Source organism: Pristiophorus japonicus, chromosome 8 (assembly GCF_044704955.1).
Source record: "Pristiophorus japonicus isolate sPriJap1 chromosome 8, sPriJap1.hap1, whole genome shotgun sequence".
NCBI classification, from domain to species: Eukaryota; Metazoa; Chordata; class Chondrichthyes; family Pristiophoridae; genus Pristiophorus; species Pristiophorus japonicus.
Genome location: NC_091984.1, coordinates 232,721,262 through 232,743,756, shown reverse-complemented (window position 1 = coordinate 232,743,756; position 22,495 = coordinate 232,721,262). Strand labels below are relative to the sequence as shown.

Below are 22,495 nucleotides of genomic sequence, written 5' to 3'. Positions count from 1 at the left end.
AATTTTATGTCTGATACTGTGATTAAATTATCTATTTTAATGAAAATTTCCTTCAAAGAAGCAGTGAGAGGTGCAGTGTAATATGGCTTGTGCAGTCAGATAAAGCAACCCTCTATGTCCTGATATCAAACCCTCATTCTGTTCAGACAGCTGGACTGTTACTATTTGCTCAGCTGCGGGTGGTGGGGGGGTGGGAGAGGGAGAATCAATGATCAAACCAAGGAGGCCAAAGGGGAAATGTAATTAAATGCAAAGAAAGCAAAAATGGAAATCACTAGATCTGGAAGTGAGAGATTGGTCTGAAATATGAAGTAAAGATAGATTTCCTTATCATGGGAAAGGGAGAAGTGTAAGGGTGGGATTAACTCCTCCCTGGAATTCGATGGGTCGAAAGAGGTTCGTATCGGAGCTGAAGAGCATCAAAACTACACACTGTTCAAAAAAGATTTGAAAGATGGACTCAGATGCAGAAAGTCTTTCAACCTATTTATTTCATCCTTCCAGAATATCAATGCTGCCATCGTCCCATTGCAGTATTTCACTGTATTTAAATGAGCTCAACATCCTGGCCTTAATGACAGAAACATAGAAAAAAGGAGCAGTAGTAGGCTATTCGGCCCTTCGAGTCTGCACCGCCATTTAATAAGGTCATGGCTGATCCTCTAACTCAACACCATGGGCCCAAGTTTCCACATGATTTGCGCCTGATTTTTAGGAGCAACTGGTGGAGAACGGACTATCTTAGAAATCGTAATTCTCCACTTTTTTTTTTCTGCAGTTCTCGTCAGGTAGAACAGTTCTACTTTGGAACAGAATTTTTTCTTCAAAAGGGGGCGTGTCCGGCCACTGACGCCTGATTTGAAAGCTTCCACAGTGAAAACGTACTCCAAACTAAAGTAGAATGGAGCAAGTGAAGATTTTTGTAGAACTGAAAAAACCTGTTCTACACATTAAAAAATCAGGCGCAGGTTACAAATTAGGCGTCCAGAACGAGGTGGGCGGGGAAGGGAAGTCATTAAATTCTACAATCAATCCTTATTTATACTTCTACAACTATTATACAAATAAATCCAACCTGAATAAACATTTATAAGCAAAGAAAAGATTAAATAAACCATCTTCCTACCTGTGTAAAAGTGCTTCAGCCAGGGAGAATTCTGCAGCCGTTTGTTGCCGCTGAGCGGGGGGGGGGGGCGGGAAGAAAGCCGCTCGTGCCGCTGAGCGGGGGGGGAGGAGGGGGAGGAGGAGAGAAGAAAGCGGTTTGTTGTTGTGGAGGGGAGGGAGGGGAAGGAGACAGCGGTTTGTTGCCGCGGAGGGGAGGGAGGGGAAGGAGATAGCGGTTTGTTGCCGCTGCGGAGGGGAGGGAGGGGAAGGAGACAGCGGGTTGTTGTTGTGGAGGGGAGGGAGGGGAAGGACACAGCGGTTTGCCGCCGTGGAGGGGAGGGAGGGGAAGGAGACATTGAGAATGGTAGCCTCTGTGCTGATGGCAATGTGATTTTATTAAAAAATGTTGAAAAATTAAACAGCTACAAAGAACTACAAAAATGGCCGAGTGCGAATGTATTTTTTCACACTGAGCATGCGCGAACTCTCCAACGCGCACGTGCAGCGTTGCCGGCAGGAAAAAAACTAATTTAAATAGTACCCGCCCCCTCCCACTTACAAAATCGGCGCGAGTGCAGGCTCCGCCCCCCTGGGCGCCGCGCCAAACAGACAAGGAGCTGCAAAGCGCTCGAGAATAGCAAGTTTTTTTTCTGGCGCCGTTTTAGGCGCGAAAACCGGGCGCCCAGCTCGGAGGGGCGCCTGTTTTTATCCTGTGGAAACTTGGGCCCCATATTCCCACTTTTTCCCCATACCCCTTGATGCCCTTTGTTTCTAGAAATCTATCTATCTATCTCCCTCTTAAATATATTCAGTGACTTGGCCTCCACAGCCTTCTGTGGTAGAGAATTCCACAGGTTCACCATCCTCTGAGTGAAAAAGTTTCTCCTCATCAGTCCTAAATTTCTGACCCCGTATCCTGAGACTGTGACCCCTTGTTCTAGACTTCCCAGCCAGAGGAAACATCCTCCCCGTATCCAGACTCTCCAACCCAGCCAAAATTTTATACGTTTCAATGCGATCCCCTCTCATTCTTCTAAACTCTTATGAATACAGACCTAGTCGACCCAATCTCTCATACGACAGTCTTGCCATCCCAGGAATCAGTCTGGTGAACCTTCGCTGCACTCCCTCTATGGCAAGTATATCCTTTCTTGGGTAAGGAAACCAAAACTGCACACAATACTCCAGGTGCGGTCTCACCAAGGCTCTGTGTAACTGTAGTAAGGCATCCTTGCTCCTGTACTCAAATCCTCTTGCAATGAAGGCCAAAATATAATATGCCTTCCTAACTGCTTGCTGCACCTGCATGTTTGCTTTCAATGGGCCCAACATTGCCCAATCCGTTTTTTCGGCGCACTGACCTGAAGCGTGCCGACTTTGCGCACTGGAAAAAAGGGGCCCCATCCTGGCCGCTCTTCAGAGTCCCGGAGTTGTGGCGTGCAGTCTGAAGCGGGGGCGGAGCGACAGGCCAGCGCAGAAAGCATTGCCGACCCCTGCGCGCATGCTCCTGCCCTCCCAGCGTGTCCTGTGGTCTGTGAGCAGGAACCAATGCTCGCAGCCCCTATCCCTGGCCGAAGGGACGCCCCAATCTTGCTGCATCCTATCCCCGGCCAAGTGGCCTCCTGCACTGGCTGGCCGGCCCGCGGAGTTGCTGGGCGAGGTCGGACTTTGGTTATATTTTTCATTTGATGGTTGTGTGTGCTTGACTTTTGATTGAAGTGGGAGGGGGTGGGTGGTAGGGGAGGAGGAAAGTTTTGAGGGGGGGGGTGGGCGGGAGAAGGAGGAGGAGAGTTTTGAGCGAGGGTGGGGGGGAGGAGGAGAGTTTTTGGGAGGGGTGGGGAGGAGGAGGAGAGTTTTTGGGAGGGGTGGGGAGGAGGAGGAGAGTTTTGGGCGGGGTTGGGGAAGTGAGGGTGTTTTGTATACCAGCATATCTCTGGCTATCCTCTCTTTCCCCCCCCCCCCCCCCCCCAGTGACCTCGCGGCCAGCAACTCGCATTTCTCTGGTAGGATTTACTTCATTTTTATTAGTATCTTAATTGTTTGAGCTTTTCCTTGCAATGTTTGGTGCTTGGTTATTGAGGTCCTCTCCAGTTTCCATGTCTGCCGAATGTGCGCTGCTTTTTCTTCGCTGCCCAGAAGGTTTTTCAGAGTTGGCTACATACGCTGACCTAAGTCGCTTTGGAGCTGGCCAAAGTGGCATAAATGGCCAAAACTGGCATTAGTGTCTGGGAACACCCCCTTTTGAAAAGGAAACTGACCTTAAAAAATGTTTTTAAAAATTTTAAAAAAATCGTACCTAACTGACTTCCTCTGGAGCAAATCTTTTGGCGAAAATGGCATTTTTTAACTTAAGCCAGAAAAAAGAACTTACTCCAAAAAAATTGATGCAAGCCATGGCCAAAATTGGGCCCAATGACTAGTGTACAAGGACATCCCGGTCCTTCTGTACATCGACACTTCCTAAGCCATCACCATTTAAATAATATTTTGTCCTTATGTTTTTCCTACCAAAGTGGATAACTTCACATTTATCCACGTTATACTGCATCTGCCATGTGTTTGCCCACTCACTCAATCTATCTAAATCACCTTGCAACATCTTTGCATCCTCCTCACAACACTCAATCCCAGCAAGTTTTGTGTCATCAGCAAACTTGGAAATATTACATTTGGTTCCCTCATTCAAAGCATTTACTTTTATTTCTACATATTTAGATATAGATAGATATTTATAAATAGATCGAGCTGGGCCCAAGCACTGATCCCTGTGGTACCCCACTAGTCACTGCCTGCCACCCTGAAAAAGACCCATTTATTCCTACTCTGTTTCCTGTCAGTTAATCAATTTTCAATCCATGTCAATGCATTACCCCCAATCCTATATGCTTTAATTTTGCACACTAACCTCTTATGTGGGACTTTATCAAAGGCCTTCTGAAAATCCAAATATATGACATCCACTGGTTCTCCCTTATCTATCCTATCAGTTACATCCTCAAAAAACTCCAGTCGGTTTGTCAAACATGATTTTCCTTTCATAAATCCATGTTGACTTTGTTTAATCCCGTTAATATTATTTAAGTATGCCATCACATCCTTTATAATAGACTCCAGCATTTTCCCTACTAATGTCAGGCTTAACCGGTCTGTTGTTCCCTGTTTTCTCTCTCCCTCCTTTTTTAAATAGTGGGGTTACATTTGCCACCCTCCAATCTGCAGGAACTGTTCGATAATCTCTAGAATTTTGGAAGATGACCTTTCCTGACATCTCATTTCAGTTATTGATCACCTAATGTATGAAGAAATACGTGCTGGTACCCGGTCTAAACTTATCCCTCGCAACACTGAACCTGCATCCTCTTGTGTGCTCCCCGCTGTATCTGTATTTGCTCTCTCTGCTGCTCAGTGTCTTGGATTCCCTCAGACATGCCTATGCAAGGCTGAAGAGCCCCAGCTGATCAAGTTGTTCCTCAAACCTCGTTTAAATTGTAGCTGCATTTCACATTTTAAATATTAAAGTTATGATCCTTGGGAGTTTGGAATCTGTCAGTCCAGACATTCTTTAAGCTAAGACAGCTCATCGGTTTTAAATTATGCATGAGTCATTTTACTACTCCTGCAGAAAGCTTTGTAAAAGGTAGATCACTGAGGAGCAGTGTCACATTGTGGGAGAGGAAGAGCAAGTGTGGAGATGGTAACCAGGGAATATGCACTCCAGAACATGTTGTAAAAGTGTTCATATATCTGTACAGCTAATATAGTCATGTTGGATCAATTTAAGCTTAGAATTTTGATGTTGTGACTTTGACATTGGATTGTGGAAGTTTTAAATTAGAATGTAATTATTTGTAGAGCTATTGGGAAAGGGCAGGGGAATGGGACGAATTGGATAGCTTTTGCAAAGAGTGGCACAAGCACAGTGAACCGATTAGAATATAATTTCATGATTCCTTGACAGCAAGTCTCTGCAGTTGCATCATTAGGTTGTAATTTTGCTTTATGGTGTATAGGTACGTCTCAAGTCTGGCAACCTCGGGGCCGAGTCTCTGTCGGTTTTTGGGTTTTGTCGGATTTCGGACCTCGCTGTTGGTGCTTCTCGTCGCCTGCTGATTCCCGCCGGTCCTCGCCGCCTGCGGCCCCTGCCGCTGCATTTTTACAGGTTTTCTCGTCCCTTGCCGCCAATGTCGCAATCTTGGCCGCCTCAAAAATGTCTGGTTTTCGGACAATTCCGGATTCGGGACGTTGTACCTGTACAAGCTTTACCAAAATATTATTGGTTTCACACAACAGGCGTTGACTTCAAACCCACAGTTCAGCCTGTGGAAACTTTCAGATGGCACACGATTATTTTTACGTTGTCAAAAGTCGTTTTCATAGAATTATAGAAATTTGCAGGGTGGAAGGAGACCATTTTGAGCTTTCTCTCTTTTTTTTTTAATAGGTACGCTGTGGAACTTGTCTTCTTATGAACCACTCAAAATCGTGATTATTAATCACGGCCTTCAGACTCTAACAAACGAGGTCATCATCCCTCATTCAGGCTGGGAGAACGAACCGAATGAGGATTCCAAGCCACGCGATGCTGAATGGACAACAGTCTTCAAAAACACGTCTGGATGTCTAAGGTGAAGTGTTTGGCATTGCTTAGCGAGTTTGATTTAGTATTGGTATTAACTTGGCTCAGTTGGTAGCACTCGAGCTTTGAAGTCAAAAAGTTGTTGGTTAACACCCCACACTGCGACTGGATTTAAGCTGACACTTCAGGCAAGACTGCACTGGTGGAAGTGCTGTCTTTTGGGGATGCATTAAATCAAGGTCCCAACTGCTTGTCCAAGTGAATGAGAGAGATCTCCTGGCACTTGCTGAAGGAAAAAAGGGGGTTTCTCTCAGTCTCCTGGCCAGCATTCATCCCTCAACCAGCAACACAAAAGATCAAATGGTGATTCATATCTTCTGTTGTTTGTGGGATTTTGCTGTGTGCAAATTGGCTACCATGTTGGTCTACAAACTGAATTTTGAACGTAAATTGTGTGAGGTACTTTGAGATCCTATGACAGAGCACGACAGAAATGCAAGTCTTCACTATTGGAGAAATCATTTGCAAGCAGTCTGATATGCATTTTGAGATGAGGAATGATGATTGTAAAAATAAATGATTCGCCATTCTTCTCCCAGTCTGTGCACACGTGAAACTTCATAAAACTTGAGAATTTTCAGTTATCATTCCAGGCCTCTGTCCCTTTTGAGTAATGCATCTGTTTAGAATTATTCCTCTGGCTTTTCCCAAAATTATTGGTGATGTTGCCATATATGTTACAATAGTAGGACGTCACAAAGTGTATATAGGGCTGAAGGTGCAGGAAAGATTTGCAAACATGATAGTTGTAACACCTCAGTTCTGCTATCAAGCAGAATGGTAGAGGCTGTAGCTCGGTTCTCTGGACAAGAGAAGGCTGAAGGGTGACCTAATGGAGTACTTAAAAATTCCGAAGGAGTTTGATAGAGTAGATGTGGAGACGCTGTTTCCACTTGAGGGGGACCGAAACTATGGGCCATAAGTACAAGACATTCACTGATAAATCTAATAGGGAATTCAGGAGAACCTTCACCCCAGAGAATGGTGAGAATGTGGCACTTGCGACCACATGAATAGCATGGATACATCTCAGGGGAAGCTCGAAGCATGAGAAAGGAATAGAAGAATATGCAGACTGGGTTGGATGAAGTAGGGTGGGAGGAGGCTTGTGTAGAACACACATGCTGGCACAGACCAGTTGGGCCAAATGGCCTGCTTCTGTGCTGTAACTGCTGTGTCATCGCTCCATATAGACCAGCTATCTGTAAAGGTTTGGAAAAAAGGATCCTGACAGCAGAGGAGGCAGAAATGTAGAAGAACTTTACTTTTGCTTTATATATGTTAATGGTCTTTCAATTACAAGCATGGGTATATTTGTTTCATAAGTTAATAAACAACAAATCTCTCTCTAGCTCTGGTGTAATCGGAGAAGTCGCCTTCAGTGGTCAAATTCCCCTCTGGCGCGTGTGCAATTTTTACATGCCGTTTCCTTCAGTAATTTAGCTGCTTCCCTGTTGGATGGTGAGCTCTATTTATGTTGCATTTGTTTACTGCAAAGTTCTGCCAACCTAGACAGTGTTGCTTTCTCTTGGTTCGAGTAGATAGATATGTGCTAATTATTAGTTTCAACATGGGATTCAGCTCAACTCATGACATTCACAAATGATCCACCCCTCTTACTTCCTGATTGGTCTTTCTCAAGGTTCCTTTGCTCCTATTCAGTTTTCTCAGTGTTCATTAGATCATGCCTTGTCTTAATCCATCTAAACTGCTCATTTTTTTTGTGCAGGTGGGGGGAGGGGGTGATGGGCACAGATAGAAAACATTGCTCATCGACCTTAACTATTGTAGGCTGATATTTGATAGAAATGTTTTGCTTTTTTGCCACCTTTGAAGCCCTAGTAAATAGAAATACAAAAACTGCCGCCATTTTGTAAAGTGATGGGTTGCAAATGGCACCGACATTTAAAAATGGTGCAGCAATATTTTGGCAAGACTCATCTTGCTGATGTTTAAGCCCAGTTATTTTTGTCCACATATGTTGCTCTGTTTAAAGGCACAAGAGATGTTCACAAGATACTGCATGTTAGCTATCGTGAATATTATTTATTCAACTTGAGCTAAAGCATGACCACAGAGCTGAGCTCATTTTCCATCGGTTTCTAATCGGTACTTTTTTTGCTTGAACCACAACATCATCTTGCGTTATGTGTTGGTCACTGTACTGTAGAAAGACTCTCTCGGGCGGTTTAGATTATTGCTTCATTTATCTTTGTTATTTTTGATAGCTGTTTTGGATCCACTGGGACATATGAACTGAAAGAGAACATTGCAGATGAGGCTAACTTTTGATGTCATCCAAGTTTAAACCAAATCAGCATTCCAGGTGGATATTAAAATAAACAATGGTTAAAATTTATCAGTGCTCTCCCATCTTAGGCAGTCTTCTGGAGTCGAGGATGACGTGCTTTCACACTAATGAGTTCGAAGGTGACTGATGAGTCCAATGTGGGATCTACAGACTCTTGTCACAGGTGGGACAGGTGGTGGTTGAAGGGATGGGTGGGTGAAGTGCTTGATTTGTCGTGCGCGCCTTCTATTTGTATTTGGCTTCCGTGTGCTACCGATGAAGAGACTTTAAGTGTTCGGCGCCTTCTTGGATGTTTCTCCTCCACTTTGAGCGGTCTTGAGTCGGGGATGTTGCATTTTTTTCAAGTTGGCTTTGAGGGTATCTAAGTGTTTTCTCCCATCTGCTGCACTACTGTGTGGTAATGCATGGAATATATTTAGAAATGCAACTTCCTTAATGTTAATTCGGTCTTCAGCTCTGCACAGGATACATTGTGAGCAGACCAAAGTGTAGACTGACTGACTGTTTGTTCATGTTCCTCTCTGCCCATTACAGAGTTGCATTGGCAGAGCCGAAGAGGAGGCATTTCCTCTTGGCTAGGAAATAGTGTGTGTTAGCTGGAGAGTTGGGAAAAGGGGAGAAAATATTCACCATTATTAAATTTTGTTTTTGGGCCAAATAAAAGATAAACTGTTGAAGGAATTTACTATTTGTACTTTAATGAAGCAGTAATGCTAATGTGAACCATTTTTTTTACTTCAGTGATTAGATGGTGTTATAAGCTATGTTTTGAATGATATTTCTCTCCTGGTAGTTAATTTTATGCAAGTTTTACACTATTATTTATATGGCTGATTTAAATTCGGGGGAGATCAAAAGAAACATACTTGTAATACAGGGCTTTAAAATTAAGTGTTGCAGAACTGGGCGGTCTGAGCTATCAAAGTACACACCCCAACATCTAATAATGTACCATTACTATGATGGACTGAACACATTAGATAAAAATCTTGGCATAAATAGCTGAATAATGTTCTTGTATTCAGTGACATAAATTAATTTATCCTCTCTCCTGGAGTAATAGAAATCAGATCTAGCTTACAGCTAACAGTGACTTAATCTTGCTGAGAAATTTCTACATCATGCTTCAATTTCTAAAGGTGTGAATGCATTTTATAACTGCAGTAATTTAAAAAAGAAATTAGTATTCATGCATACAGTTGTAGATATTTCACATTGCATTGCTGATGAGGCAAAATCAGCTTGGTTGACATCTAGTTGTAGTTTGATTCTGCTTTTATGGGCCCAAGTTTCCACAGGATAAAAAATGGGCGGCCCTCCGAGCTGGGCGCTCGCTTTTCGCGTCTAAAACGGCGCCAGAAAAAAAACGCGCTCGTCTCGAGCGCTTTGCAGCTCCTTGTCTGTTTGGCGCGGCGCCCAGGGGGGCGGAGTCAACACTCGTGCCGATTTTGTAAATGGGAAGGGGCGGGTACTATTTAAATTAGTTTTTTCCCTGCCGGCAATGCTGCGCGTTGGAGCGTTCGCGCACGCGCAGTGTGAAGGAAACATTGGCACTCGGCCATTTTTGTAGTTCTTTGCAGCTGTTTAATTTTTGAACATTTTTTAATAAAAGCACATTGCCATCAGCACTGAGGCTACCCTTCTCACTGTCTCCTTCCCCTCTCCACCCTCCACGGCAACAAACGGCGGTTTCCTCCTCCCCATCCCTCCCCTCCGCGGCGGCAACAAACCGCTGTCTCCCTCCCCTCCACGGCAACAAACCGCTGTCTCCTTCCCCTCCCTCCCCTCCACGGCAACAAACCGCTGTCTCCTCCCCCTCCCTCCCCTCCACGGCAACAAACCGCTGTCTCCTCCCCCTCCCTCCCCTCCACGGCAACAAACCGCTGTCTCCTCCCCCTCCCTCTCCTCCACAGCAACAAACCGCTGTCTCCTCCCCCTCCCTCCCCTCCGCGGCAACAAACGGCGGTTTCCTCCTGCCGGAATGAACGATGGCTGAAGCACTTTCACACAGGTAGGAAGATGGTTTATTTAATCTTTGCTTATAAATGTTTATTCAGGTTGGATTTATTTGTATAATATTTATAGAAGTATAAATAAGGATTGATTGTAGAATTTAATGACTTCCCTTCTCCCCCCCCACCTCGTTCTGGACGCCTATTTTGTAACCTGCGCCTGATTTTTTAATGTGTAGAACAGGTTTCTTCAGTTCTACAAAAATCTTCACTTGCTCCATTCTACTTTAGTTTGGAGTTCGTTTTCACTGTGGAAACTTTGAAATCAGGCGTCAGTGGCCGGACACGTCCCCTTTTGAAGAAAAAATTCTGTTCCAAAGGAGAACTGTTCTATCTCACGAGAACTGCAGAAAAAAAAATGTGGAGAATTGCGATTTCTCAGATAGTCCGTTCTCCACCAGTTGCTCCTAAAAATCAGGTGCAAATCATGTGGAAACTTGGACCCAAAATGTGAAAGTTTACATCCCTTTCCACTGAAATCCTGACCGTACTAATGCTGTTACAGCACTTGCATGAAACCATAGAGAGGAACATTGAAAGGCAAGTTGCCCAGAGTGTGTCCCATGCATCCACGACATTAAACTGGATTGTGTAATCCTCACCAGAGTGCCCTCTGAGTAGTGTGTGGCACACAGGGAAGAAAATCATTTGCATGTTGGCAGGCTTTTCATAGAACCACAGAAATTTATAAAATGGGAGGAGGCCATTTTGGCCCATCGTGTTCTCGCCGGACGACCAAGAGCTATCCAGCTCCCATTTTCCAGCTCTTGGTTCATAGCCCTGTAGGGTACGGCGCTTTAAGTGCACATCCAAATATCTTTTAAATGTAGTGAGGACTTCTGTCTTTACCACCCTTTCAGGCAGAGAGTTCCAGATTCTCACCACCCTCTGGGTGAAGAAATTTCCCCTTATATTTTCTCTAAATCTCCCCCCAATTATTTTAAATCTATGCCATGTGGTTGTTGACCCCTCTGCCAATGGGACTAAGTCCTTCCTATCCACTCTATCCAGGGCCCTCTTAATTTTATACACCTCAATCAGGTTTTCCCTTAGCCTCTTCTGTTCCAAAGAAAACAGACCTAGCATCTCCAATCTTTCCTCATAGCCAAAATTCTCCAGTCCAGGCAACATTTTTGTAAATCTACTCTGCCCCTCTCAAAATGAAATTTTCTTCACCCACCCTGCATGCTGAGGTGAAGCCCCATGGGCACTAGGGCTACTAAGTCTCGGGTATTCCTGGAAGTTTGATCATGTGGTGGCTGATCACATCAAGTCTTGGCAGTCTGTGTCCCAACTCGTGCCACACCCGTTCGTTCGCCCATCATCCTTGTGCTCGCTGACCTACATTGACTCTTGGTAAAGCAACACCACTATTTCAAAATTCTCATCCTTGTTTACAAATCGCTCCATGGCCTTGCCCCTCCCTATCTCTAATCTCCTTCAGCCTCACAACCCCTCCCACCCCCTCCACCCCAAAGGTATCAGCCCTCCTCAAATTCTGACCCCTTGAGCATCTGATTATAGCTACTCAGCCATTGGTGGCTGTGCTTTCAGCTGCCTGGGCCCTAAGCTTTGGAACTCCCTCCCTAAAGTTCTCTACCTCTCTTTCCTCCTTCAAGATGCTCCTTAAAACCGACCTCTTTGACCAAGCTTTTGGTCATCTAACGTAATTTCTTATGTGGCTCGGTGTCAAATTTTCTTTTTTTGTCTTGACACCTGTGAAGTGTCATGGGACGGTTTACTACGGTAAAGGCACTATATAAACACACATTGTTGTTTCCTCTCTGCATTTAGCTCAGTTGAATGTCTGCATACTAGAGCATTCCTAAGATAATGTAAGGCAATTATGCAGTTATGGTCCACAAGATTTTTTTTTTAAACTCGATGCACAATTTGGGCAGAAACATTCTGGAATCCTGTTGTGTCCAGTTATTATTCATGCCAGAATTAGAGTGCGAGGGACAAGATCTATGGCAAACTACCCATATACATCAGCAACTTTGTAAAGATTACTGAGAGCGACTTTGTTGTAACTGGCAGGTTTATAATTGTCATATACTCGAAAATGAACTATGAGAGAGAACTTTTTTTATTTACAGAAGTCTGGTATTAATTTAGGCTAAACAAGTGAATCTGTTGGCTGAGAGTAGCTGTACCATTTGTAATGCTCTCCAGTTGGGGCAACTTTTGTTTGTCTTAAAACCAGTTTCTTTCGTATAAATTTTTATAGTAAGCAACAGAGCAGAAAGCATTGAGGACCTGGGCATTAAAAACTGACTCCAAATTGGACTCTGGCAAATGTACTTCACAGGTACGTTTACTGGACACTGAAGAATTTGGACCACAGGATTTAAGAACATAAGAAATAGGAGCAGGAGTAGCCTATTAAATAAGATCATGGCTGATCTGATCTTGAGCTCAGCTCCACTTCCCTGACTGCTCCCTATAACCATTCATTCCCTTATTATTCAAAAATCTGTATCTCCACATTAAATATATTCAATGGTCCAGCCTTCACAACTCTGTGGGGCAGAGAATTCCAGACATTTATGATCCTCCTGAGAAAATAAATTCCTTTTAATTTCAGTTCTAAATAGGCGACCCCTTATTCTTAAACTATGCTCCCTAGTTCTAGATTTCCACCATGAGGGGAAACATCCTTTCTCCATCTACCTTGTTGAGCCCCCTCAGTATCTTGTGTTTCAATAGATCAACTCTCATTCTTAAACTCCAATGAGTATAGGCCCAACCTGCACAACCTTTCTTCATGAGACAACCCCTTCTTCTCAGGAATCAACCTAGTGAACCTTCTCTGAACTGTCTCCAATGCAAGTGTATCCTGCCTTGCGGAGGCATCGTTGGTGGTATTTCTACAGCGATTTAGTTGTCTACTGTATATGGTCCACGTCTGAGCCATACAGGAGGGCGAGTATCACGACAGCCCTGAAGACCATAAGCTTTGTGCCAGATTTGAGGGCCTGATCTTCAAATGCACTTTTCCTCAGGCGGCCGAAGGCTGTACTGGCATGCTGGAGGCGGTGTTGAACCTCGTCATTGATGTCTGCCCTTGCTGATGATAGGCTCCCGAGGTATGGAAAGTGGTCCACATTGTCCAGGGCCGTGCTGTGGATCTTGATGATGGGGGGGGCAGCGCTGTGTGGTGGGATCAGGTTGGTGGAGGACCTTTGTCTTACGGATATTTAGTACAAGGCCCATACTTTCGTACGTCTCAGTGAAGATGTTGACGATCCTTCCGCAAGATCCTGCAAATCCCCTGGGAGGATAGACGCACCAACGTCAGTGTTCTCGCTCAGGCCAACATCCCCAGCAGCGAAGCACTGACCACACTCGACGAGCTCCGTTGGGCGGGCCACATTGTCTGCATGCTGGACACAAGACTCCCAAAGCAAGCGCTCTACTTGGAATTCCAACACAGCAAGCGAGCCCCAGGTGGGCAGAGGGAAGCGCTTCAAGGACACCCTCAAAGCCTCCTTGATAAAGTTCAACATCCCCATCGACACCTGGGAGTCCCTGGCCAAAGACCACCCAAAGTGGAGGAAGAGCATCCACTCTGAGAGCGCCAAGCACCTCGTCTCGTCGCCGAGACCATGCAGAAAGCAAGCACAGGCAGCAGAAGGAGCGTCCGGCAAACCAGACTCCCCACCCATTCTTTCCTCCAACCACTGTCTGTCCCACCTGCGATAGAGACTGTAATTCCTGTATTGGACTGCACAGCCACCTGAGAACTCACTTTTGGAGTGGAAACAAGTCGTCTTCGATTTCGAGGGACTGCCTATTATGATCCCTCCTTAAAAAAGGAGACCAAAACTGTACGCAGTACTCTTGGTGTGGTCTCACCACTACCCTGTACAGTTGGAGCAGGACTTCCCTGCTTTTATACTCCATCCCCACATATGCCAGTACCTATAGTCAGATCAAATTGCATGAAAAAAGATTCTCGCATTTTTACAGTAAGAATAATGACTTCACTTCACTTAGTTGCAAACCTGCAGTCGGCAACAATTGAAATTCTCGCAATTATAGTCCTATAATTTCCCTGTGGCTTGTCCCAGAATCGCAGTGAAGGTAAAGTTACAGTGGTGGGGTGGGAGCAGATATGTGAAAATTCCAGGCCGTTTCTTGAAATGGAAGGCAAGGAATGGCTGGGAGCCTGCCAACAGAAGAGACACAGCCGTATGTGCACCAGGGAGGCAGGTAGGATGGTGGGGACACAGGATGGATTATCAACAGCAGGTAGATCCTTGATCCTTTTCCACCATTCAGTTAGTTCATGGATGATCTGTGCCTCAACCACATTTACTACCTATGTTCCATAATCCTTTGTTGCCCTTACCAAGAAAAATCTTTAGATCTCGGTCTTGAAAATTTCAGTTGACCCCCAGCATCCATCAAGTTTGGGGGCAAGACAATTCCAGATTTCCACTCAGCTTTGTGTGGGAAAAAAATGCTTCCTGATTTTTATTACAAATGTATTTGTTGTTCAGTGTATTCAAGTAAAGGCCATCTGCTGGCGACATTTTGAAATGTCCGATTTACTCATTACAGTTAGCCCTTGATCATGGACGGACGGATTTTAACTAGCTTATTTATTATTTGTGGTCAGTTCTTTTTGGCCAAATCCCGGCATTGCTGCAGCTTGCTGGTACTCTGGCCAGGAAGTAGCAAAGAGAGGGGCACTGGAACGAATTGTGTAGTGCAGAACTCAGTAAGCTTGTCCCAGGCCTGAGATTGACCAGGGAGCCTCGTTGGCCTGTATTGCTCAATACTGGGTGCTGCATTTAGCCACCGACTCATTGAATTGCAAACCTTTTCAAAATATAATGCTTGCTGTTTGAGTGCCTATGAAATAATGTGAAAGTGAGTGAACACTTCAGCTTCTTTTAAAGTAATCGGAACTTGGTCTTTCAATTGACGACTGCCAGAAATTGCATTAAAATATGGTTCAAATTCCAGTTTCAGCTAAAATTCACTGCAGCTTCATTGAAACATTTAGTTAATCTCTCAGGATCATACCCAAGTGGATGTAAATTGTTGTAGCTTATGGGTAGGGAAAATTGACAGGTGTTCCTCTTCTCAACATGCTTTAGCACATTTTATTGGCTTGTCATTGCAAGCCTCAGAATGGTGGTTAAATCTCTGGATATCTGTGGGTATGAAAGGAAGGGGTTAGGAAATGATTTCATGCTAAAATGCTTCAGTTGGTTAATAATGTACTTCCGATGACTCAAGATTATCTTGGAATTATGGATTTAATAAACTATGAACAATTTTCTCTGAAGAGGGCAAGCCTCTTAATTAGGTCACGAGTATCTGGTAATAGCTCACATTATAAGCAACGAAGTTTTGCATATGTTCAAAGGGGAGCACACCATGATCAGTGTGCAAGTTTAGTCCAAGGTGAACAGCACCATCTTTGTTTTGTGTGTTGTGTCTTCCAGCAAGACTGTTTTGTGTTGAGGATTTGTATTTGAATCTAGTAGTCATTTTTTGTTAAATGATAAATCTTGTTGAGAATGCTGCTGTGGTTAACTAGGTATATTGGGCGATTCATCCTTTGTGCTACTTCTAGACTGAATCAAGTCATGCAATATTCATCCCATTTTCACAGTGGTGCGAATGGGGTGCCATGTTCTTGCAAATTGTTCTTCCGATTGAGAGGTTGGTTGTGACAAATGTGAACTTCCCTCCAGCTATTGGTCTGATTATTTTGAATAATTTACAAGAGATAACGATTGAGATCCCACTATAGATGCAACAGAATAATGGGCCCAAGTTTCTGCCCTCGAAGAAGGTGCGCTGACTTGCTGGAATAAAAAGGGCACCGAAAACTTACCTTGTGATTCTCCGAGCTCCTCAGGACGTCTTTGTGCTCTGCGTGGTGCAGCACAAGGGGTTGGGGGCGGAGCCAGGTCCCGGCGCTGAAAACAGTGCTGGGACCTCTGCACGTGTGCGCGCATGTGCAGTAGCTCCTTGCACCCGAGGCTGCGTGGGAGGGGCCTGAAGCACACCGGCCCGAGCCTTGGCTGAATGGGCTCCCCGGGCGAAGGTCGGGACTTGGGCCTCCCTCCCTCCCATTCAGCTCTTTCTCAGACGACCTCCCAGCCCCCCCCCCTCCACATCGGCGGCGGGGCCCGGCATCTCTCTGGGGGCGAGCCCCGCCGAAAGTCTTCAGCGGTGGCCAAGCACCTGCGTCGTCGTCGTCTGGGCCCGTTCAGCCTCCCTCCACCTCTCTCTCTCTCTCTCTCTCTCTCTCACTCTCTCTCTCTCCATCCCTCCCCCCTACCGCCCCATCCTCGCCCTCTCTTCTCCCCGCCCCATCCTCTCCCTCCCTATTCCCCTCCCTCTTTCTCTCCCCCCCCCCCCCCCACTCCTCTCCCTCCCTCTTTCTCTTCCCCACCCCCCACACGCCTCTCCCTCTTCTTTCCCAACCCCCCCCACACTCCCCTCCCTCGTCCGTTTCTCCGCCCCCCCCTCCTCGCTGTCAGAAACAGAGACACACTGGGGGGAGGCCCGTCCCAGCATGCTGTTGGAGGGCTGCAGTAAGTGAGAAGAAACTTGATTTTTTATTTTTTTTTTCTATTTTTTATTTTGTAATTTTTTTGATTTATTGATTGATCATTTATTATTGATGGCTCTTTATTCGTAAAAGTGAAGTGTTTAATGCTTGTAAAATTCCCTTCTCCTCCCCCCCGCCCCCCATCTCTTGTTCCCTGCGCCTGATTTCTAAGTGTAGGCAAGGTTTTTCTGAGCATACAAAAATCTACACTGACTCGATTCTAAGTTAGTTTGGAGTAATTTTTCGCAGCATAAACTTGCCAAGCAGGCGTAAGTGGCTGGACACGCCCACTTTTGGGAGGAAAAAAATCTGTTCTAAAATGAAACTATTCCAACTCACTAGAACTGGAGCAAACTAAAATGCCGAGAATTGCAATTTCTAAGCTGCTTCATTCTAAACTAGTTGCTCAAAAAAAAGTAGGAGCAACTCAGGCCGAAACTTGAGCCCATTCAAAGCTTATGACTCTTAACTATTCAAATCGGCATTGTGGTACACTGAACTGCCAGAATTTACTTGTAACTTTGAACATTTGTTGCAATTTTGAGCCAAGTGGTTTTATATCTGAGGTTTTGCAGATGCCAGACTACCTTCTCCAGGTGGGCTCACTAAAAGCACTGAATGTCTGTTACAAAAGCACATTGTATAGCTGTGGTATTTGCTTATTTTACTGTGCAAGAACTGACTTGTGCCTTAAGATACTGATGTCCAGATTAATGCTAGGTAAAACTGTCATCAGTGCAAGTTATGGTTGAGCCAAAAAATTTGCACTTTGTTCAGGGTTTCTATGACCTAAATATACATTGCAAATCATAATGTCATATCTCGTTTTATTTTGAAAACGAATCTTCGGTTAAAACAGAGGCATGCCACAACAATTATTTGCAAGGGGGTTTGCAGGTAAAGTTATTTATCTGATCGAACTGTATTCCAAACATTGAAGGCCTGAAGGATTTAAGAAAATGGTTGGCATGTATCAGGATTTTATCTATTTACAGTTCCTGATCTGGCATTTCAAATATTGGGAGAAATTAAAATTGATTTATCCCAAACGTGAAGCAGGTATATATTTATCAGGAGCCCATTAAGTTGTCTGCACAATGTGAATGGGTGTAAAAATGTACCAAGGCTGCGGCGGGAGGAGAGAATGAGAAATATGAGGTTTGTATTTTGAAGGGAGCCTGTCATTTCTCAATTCCGACTATGAGTACTCACTTGCAGAATCTCAGAAATGTGACACATGTTTGGCCTGGGCCTAAGCTCTAGAAGTGGAAATGAATCAACGCTGCTTGATTCTGCTGCAAGCGAATATTTGGGGGTCATGGACTGTTAAGGGAGTAAGCATTTATATTCATAAGTGATCCAAAGGCCTTGTGATAAGAACAATGGAGCCTTTATATGACTGAAGAGGAAATAAAGTTGGAACACAGCCAGCTTTCTTTGCAGCCTTTATGAAGCAATTTTCGTTGTGTTCAGTTCATTTTGTTGTTTTCTCCTATCTACTTGGCTCCCTGCATATTATTCTGAAACTGAGGGTTCATCTGGTGACTGGTTCCCAGGACTCTGTCTATGCTGCATCCTCTCCAGCTGACTGACATCAGTAACTTTCTCTTTGGGAATTTTGGAATGGAACCTATTCTGCAATGCAGCAAATCTAACCCACTTGGCTTTGTAGTTATAATGCCAAAGCATAGGGCTCTTGACTGGGAATTCACATTCAAATCCAATTCTCTAATAGTAGTAGATAACGTATCGCTGTTGATTAGTCTTGGCTGGATTTGGGGAAAATTTTGAAAAATCCCTTCACCAAATTGTTCTCCTCTTCGGCAGCCCCTCGTATCAAGGAAGACTTGCTTCCACACCACAAAGGGATGAGTTCACAGGTGTTTTAATGAAGCATAGAAAATAGGTGCAGGAGTAGGCCATTCGGCCCTTCGAGCCTGCACCGCCATTCAATAAGATCATGGCTGATCATTCGCTCAGTGCCCATTTCCTGCTTTCTCTCCATATCCCTTGATCTCTAGCCATAAGGGCCATATCCAACTCCCTCTTGAATATATCTAATGAACTGACATCAACAACTCTGAGGCAGGGAATTCCACAAGTTAACAACTCTTGAGTGAAGAAGTTTCTCCTCATCTCAGTCCTAAATGGCCTGCCCCTTATCCTAAGATTATGTCCCCTGGTTCTGGACTTCCCCAACATTAGGAACATTCTTCCCGCACCTAACCTGTCTAGTCCAGTCAGAATCTTATGTTTCTGAGATCCTCTCTCATCCTTCTGAACTCCAGTGAATAAAGGCCCAGTTGATCCAGTTTCTCCTCGTATGACAGTCTAGCCATCCCTGGAATCAGTCTGGTGAACCTTCGCTGCACTCCCTCAATAACAGGAATGTCCTTCCTCAGATTCGGAGACCAAAACTGAACACAATATTCACCAAAGCCCTGTACAACTGCAGTAAGAACTCCCTGCTCCTATACTCAAATCCCCGAGCTATGAAGGCCAACATACCATTTGCCGCCTTCACTGCCTGCTGTACCTGCATGCCAACTTTCAATGACTGATGAACCATGACACCCAGGTCTCTTTGCACCTCCCCTTTTCCTAATCTGCCACCATTCAGATAATCTGTCGTCTTGTTTTTGCCCCCCAAAATGGATAACTTCACATATATCCACATTATACTGTATCTGCCATGCATTTGCCCACTCACCGAACCTGCCCAAGTCACCCTGCAGCCTATTAGCGTCCTCCTCACAGCTCTCACTGCCACCCAGTTTAGTGTTGTCTGCAAACTTGGAGATATTACACTCGATTCCTTCATCCAAATCGTTAATATATATTGTAAAGAGCTGGGGTCTGAGCACTGAGCCCTACGACACTCCACTAGTCATTGCCTGCCATTCTGAAAAGGACCCATTTATCCCGATTCTCTGCTTCCTGTCTGCCAACCAGTTCTCTATTTACGTCAGTACATTACCCCCAATACCATATGCTTTGATTTTGCACACCAATCTCTTGTGCGGGACCTGATATTCCAGTCCCAAAGTACAAATTGAAGGGTGGAAGATGCCTGTGCGTGGATTTTTTTTAACAGCAGCCTCCACACGGGATTGACAGAGCTCGGTCTTGGTCCAGTGGCAAGAATTAACCAAGACGACTGGAGACCAGCTCTGCTGCACGGACTGAGTGCGCGCACACATTGCAGCGTGGGCTGCTCCATGCTGCCCCTGGGCCCTCGCCTCTTCTGAGCCCCAAACTCATGCCTCTCCTGGGCCCCGATCACATTGCTCTGCAATCTTTTGCCGCTCCTTCGCCATGACTTCGCCGCCCCTGCTGTACCTGCCCACGCTCCAATCAGCGACCTGGATTTTGGTGACATCCAATCCAGTCGCCCTCCTCAACTTGCTCGCGCTGGACCTTGCAGTGGCAGTCGCTTGCTGCTATTTTTGTGGCCCCGACCTAATTGGACATCCCTGATGAGGATACTGTTCATGGTGCCGATGGAGCAATCGACCGTTTCATTGCAATTCCTACCTGGTGAGAGTATTCACCATGGGCCCAAGTTTCAGGCCGCGCCTAGAACAGCGCAGCCCCGACCTGGACGCCTGTTTTTCGTGCCACAAAGTGCGCCTAAAAAAAACTTAGATTCTCCGGCTCCCTGCTGGTCCTCTGGAGCCGGGCGCGGCGCAGCACAAGCTGTAGGGGGCGGAGCTAGGTCCTGCGTTGAAAACAGTGCCGGGACCTCTGCACATGCGCGCAACAGTGGGCGCGCATGTGCAGAAGCTCCAGTCGCCCGAAACTATGTGGGAGGGGCCCGAAGCACGCAGCCCCTAGCCCTGGCCGAATGGCCTCACTGGGGCTGCGTGCAAAAGGCTGTCTCCGACGCCCAGCTCCTGCTTCCTCCCCTCCCGACCCGACTCGACTCCCGTCAACCCCACCCGCCCCCGGACCCGCGCTCTTCCACCCCGCCCCCGACCTGACCCCTCTCCACCACCCCCACCAACCCCCCGACCGCCCTGCCCACCCGACCTGACCACCCTCTCTTTCCCACGCGCCCCGAGCCGAGCCGCGCTCCCCCGCCCCGAGCCGAGCCGCGCTCCCCCCGCCCCGAGCCGAGCCGTGCTCCCCCCGCCCCGAGCCTTGGGCTCGGCCCGTTCAGCCCCCCCCCGCTTCTCCTTTCCCCCCCATCTCCATTCTCCCCCCCCCCCCCCCCCCATGTCCTTTCCCCTTTTCCCCCTTCTCCTTTCTCCCTCCCCTTTCTCCTTTCTCCTCTCCCCTCCCCCTGCCTCCCCCTCCCCTCCACACAGACACTGACACGGGGGGGGGGGGGCCGGGCCATCCCAGCACGCTGTTGGAGGGCTCCCGTGCTGCAGTCGGTAAGTAGAAAATGTTTTTTTTTAATTATTTCTTATTAATTTTTTTTGATTGATTTATTGATGTTTTTATCATTTATTATTGATGATGGCTCTATTTGTAAAACTCAAGTGTTTAATGTTTGTCAACTTCCCTTTAAACTCCACCCCCCCCCCCCCACCCCCCCAATTCCCTACGCCTGATTTGTTACCTACGCCTGATTTTCTAAAGTGTAGACAAGGTTTTTTCGAGCGTACAAAAATCTTCTTACTCCATTCTAAGTTAGTTTTGAGTAAGTTTTCACTGCCGAAACTTTGAAAACAGGCATAAGTGGCCGGACACGCTCCCTTTTGGGGGGAAAAAAATTCAGTTCCAAAGTGAAACTGTTCGAACTGACTCGAACTGGAGCAAACTAAATGCCGAGAATTTGAATTTCTAAGGTACTCCGTTCTACACCAGTTGCTCCAAAAAATCAGGAGCAACTGAGGCCGAAACTTGGGCCCCATAAAACTAAAACTAATTCGCACATCATTGGCCATGTCACTCGGGCATGAAGGATAACTAGTTGGAGGTGAAAAAATTCACCTTGGTGTGGGGTGGAGGCAGAGGGAGGAGGAATTTTCAGGTTGCGGTTGGAGCTAGTTGTATATGTTTGCAGATGACTGAAAGGCCTGTAATGTCCAGCTGACTGTGCTTGTCATGACCTGGGATGTTTCATCGTGATGCTCGGTGCTTAAAAACTTGATTTGAAAATAAGATATATACCCCAGAGCCTAAATTGCCACAAAATTTACTCTGCCCCCCCCAAATCTACGCAATCATGCTAAAACTTTATATATCACTGGTTACAGCTGAGCTGGAGTATTGTGGACAATTCGGGGCACCACACTGAAGGAAAGATGTAAAGGCCTTCGAAGTTTACCAGGATGTTACCAGGGATGAGGAACTTCAGTTATGAGGAGAGGTTGGAAAAGTTAGGACTGATCTCCTTGGAACAGAGAAGGTTGCGATGACATGAGGTTTTCAAGATGATGAGAGATTTTGATGGAGTAAATAGTTAAAAATATTCCCTCTCGTAAGTGGGTCAAAAACTAGAGGTCATAGATTCAGAATCATTCGCAAAGGATTGAGAGGGAGGAAATGAGGGGAAATCTTGTCACTTCGTTGCCAGGATCTGGAACGTTCTACCTGAAAAGGTGGTGGAAGCTGAACATAACATAAGAATTAGGAACAGGAGTAGGCCATCGAGCCCCTCGAGCCTGCTCCGCCATTCAACAAGATCATGGCTGATCTGGCCGTGGACTCAGCTCCACTTACCCGCCTGCTCCCCATATCCCTTACTTCCCTTATTGGTTAAAAATCTATCTATCTGTGTTTTGAATACATTCAATGAGCTAGCCTCAACTGCTTCCCTGGGCAGAGAATTCCACAGATTCACAATCCTCGGAGAAAAAATTCCTTCTCAACTCGGTTTTAAATTGGCTCCCCCGTATTTTGAGGCT

At 45.7% G+C, this 22,495-nt stretch overlaps 1 protein-coding gene across 1 annotated transcript in view; it reads left to right on the top strand.

Annotated features, from left to right (window-relative positions):
- Positions 1 to 22,495, top strand: part of arvcfb (ARVCF delta catenin family member b) — a 370,176-nt gene that overhangs the window by 265,404 nt on the left and 82,277 nt on the right. The window contains exon 9 of the mRNA XM_070888063.1: positions 5,546 to 5,729. Coding sequence (XP_070744164.1) covers positions 5,546 to 5,729 — 184 coding nt within the window. The remainder of the gene's footprint in view (positions 1 to 5,545; positions 5,730 to 22,495) is intronic.